Source organism: Sprattus sprattus, assembly GCF_963457725.1.
Source record: "Sprattus sprattus genome assembly, chromosome: 21".
Lineage (NCBI taxonomy): Eukaryota > Metazoa > Chordata > Actinopteri > Clupeiformes > Clupeidae > Sprattus > Sprattus sprattus.
Window position 1 is genome coordinate 4,683,043 of NC_137919.1, and position 2,500 is coordinate 4,685,542.

Genomic DNA, 2,500 nt, shown 5'->3' on the forward strand with positions numbered 1-2,500 from the left:
GGCAGAATATGTCAAACAAGCTGCACTCATTTTTGTCTTCCAAATCCGAGACAGGAAGGAGAGATACTAAACAATAAATCCCATTGTAGCCCTTGGAAAGGTTCGTTGTCATCTTTGCTCTCAATAAACGTATCTGATTCCTCTGATAGGAAGTTACTTTGTTTGATTTCAAAGCAGCCGAGCAGTGACTAAATATCCGATAATAGTGAGGCCTTTGTAATCACAGCACTATATGCGGTTACACTGGCTTCATAATGAATGTGCCTGCCAACTACAGGAATTGTCTTAAAATTAAATTATCTCTAATAATTATAATTGTTCTGACTAATTAAAAATGTGCCTAACAGCATTATGAACAATATTGCATTGTTCATGTGCTGAACACATTTTTTGTCTGCTCAGTAAATTATGTTGAACAATGTGTTTCAGTCCCTTGGTAGTTCCCCTGTTCTCTGGCTAAGGCTAGTAAGTTAGTGTTTGTTTTTGTCTAAATCAATGTCCAGCCTTGATTCAGAAAGTTCCTCTGTTCCTCCTGCCCATCAACGAAAAACCCACCTTTGTTCGACTGATAATAGGCAGAAGCTCTATTCCCTTTGAGGTAGTGTTTTTAATGGTGGTTTAAGTCACGAGTCCTGTCTCATAATAACGGAAAAAAACCTCTCATTATGCCTCCAAAGAAAGGCATAAGCCTGTTGGGCAAGAGAAGTGGACTTGTTGTATAGAAAAAGAGATCGATTATGAAAGGGAGTGAATGGTAATAGTTTCTCTCTCTCTCTCTCTCTCTCTCTCTCTTTCACTTATGGCTTTGACCCTGTACTACACGGTCTGCATTTAAAGGCTTCAGACTGAGTGCGGAGAGAGTGAAATGAGTGGCGTCCAGGGTCACGACCCCATAAAGCCCAGATGGAGATAAGACCCCGGGCCGCGTCTCATTACAGCCTGGCCTGAAACGAAAAAAAAAAAAAAGGTCCTTCGCTCTCTTTTCGTTCTGGCGAGATTGATTAGTTGCCCCCGAATCAATGTTAATTAAGGTGTAAAGGAAGCTTTTAATTGTCCCGTATGAATCATGGTGTCGGCTCGCCTCGACCTTCCCTGCGACTTGTATTGTGAGAAGCTTTTTAGCGGGAAATAAATACTTTTTTATGATGCCTGACCCTCGGCACCTTTTGCCGCCAGTGGCCGTTTGTTAGCAGCGGGTTGATGTGCAATTGAATTGGCTTGGCGATGCTTGTGGAGAGTTTGTGCCAACTGTCTAATATTTCAAACTGCGGACATAAATGATGTTATTGCGGCTGGCGCTGTGAAATGATTGATGTGTATTATTCAACGTTCGTTGGATGTTTATGTCTGTTTAACCCCGGTGTGTTGATCTCATTTCTCTAAAGCCATTGACGTCCAAGTTTTTGTCTTATACGCTTTGGATTTTAGTTGGCAGTCGTTTCATTTTTTTTGACTCAATCAGAGGCTGAATAAATAACGAAGCGAATGAAGGCATGACTGTGTAAAGTGCTGTGGTTCAGAACGTTGTGATTGAGAGGCTAATGAGCCCAAGAAGGATTGGCTCAAATGTTTCGGTTGATTTTTCACTTGACTGCCTGCGTCCCCTGTGCATTAGTCATGGTCCTGTATTGCGTCCGCTCCCTTACGGTCCCGAAAACTCACAACGGAGAAAAACCTCAGCGAATGTCTACCCCACCTCTCTCCTTTTCGACCCGGTAATTTTATTGCTGACAGACAAGCAATCAGTGGTCGCTCAACCCCCAAATGGTTCGATTTCATAATCGCAACAGTAAAATGCTATTTATTCCCGTTCATTAGCCACATGCTAAATATCTTTTAATTGAGTTACGGTTCTGGTTTGTGCACTTCATTTGAGGACGTACGCGGATGACATTGATGTGACTTTGAAGATTCATCACATTTTCTTTTTGTAATCTCTCTATCAAAATGGCTTATCGCTTCCCTCTTGTTCTCTTTGCAGGTGCAATAACCGAACACAGTGTGCCGTGGTGGCTGGTCCTGAAGTGTTCCCCGACCCCTGCCCTGGAACTTATAAGTACCTGGAGGTGCAGTACGAGTGTGTCCCATACAGTACGTATCACCTTCCACCTCTCTATGAACCGCTAAAGGCTAATAGCATCCCACTGCTTTTCTTTCAGGTTCCAGTAACTGTTCTGGAATTCTCTCTCATGGCTCAGAATTCCAGAACACACTGTATTCTATGTACTTGTACAGATAACCACCTTTTTTCCGCTCATCCTTTTTTCCTACGACAGGTTCCTGTGTTCCCTGGTTTCATCATACACTTACCTGTTCCTTCTGGTCGTTAGTCATGCCATGTACCTATGCCATGCCTCTGCTGTTTGAACTGCTGTGTTATCTTCGTCTCATCTTCAGTGGTGGCCTGTGTTTAATACAGTGATGAGTAAGAATGGACAGGTTGTGTGGGTAGTGTAAAAACTATAAGTGCTATTTTATGTTTGTATGACAGTGACACTTG

The 2,500-nt window shown here is 42.6% G+C and overlaps 1 protein-coding gene across 1 annotated transcript in view; it reads left to right on the forward strand.

Annotated features, from left to right (window-relative positions):
- The window catches only part of LOC308382158 (adhesion G protein-coupled receptor L3), a gene marked incomplete at its 3' end in the record, with an annotated part of 168,860 nt that overhangs the window by 33,486 nt on the left and 132,874 nt on the right, over nucleotides 1-2,500 (forward strand). Inside the window, exon 2 of the mRNA XM_080859841.1 lies at nucleotides 1,982-2,091. Within this exon, the coding sequence (XP_080715967.1) occupies nucleotides 1,982-2,091 (110 nt within the window). The remainder of the gene's footprint in view (nucleotides 1-1,981; nucleotides 2,092-2,500) is intronic.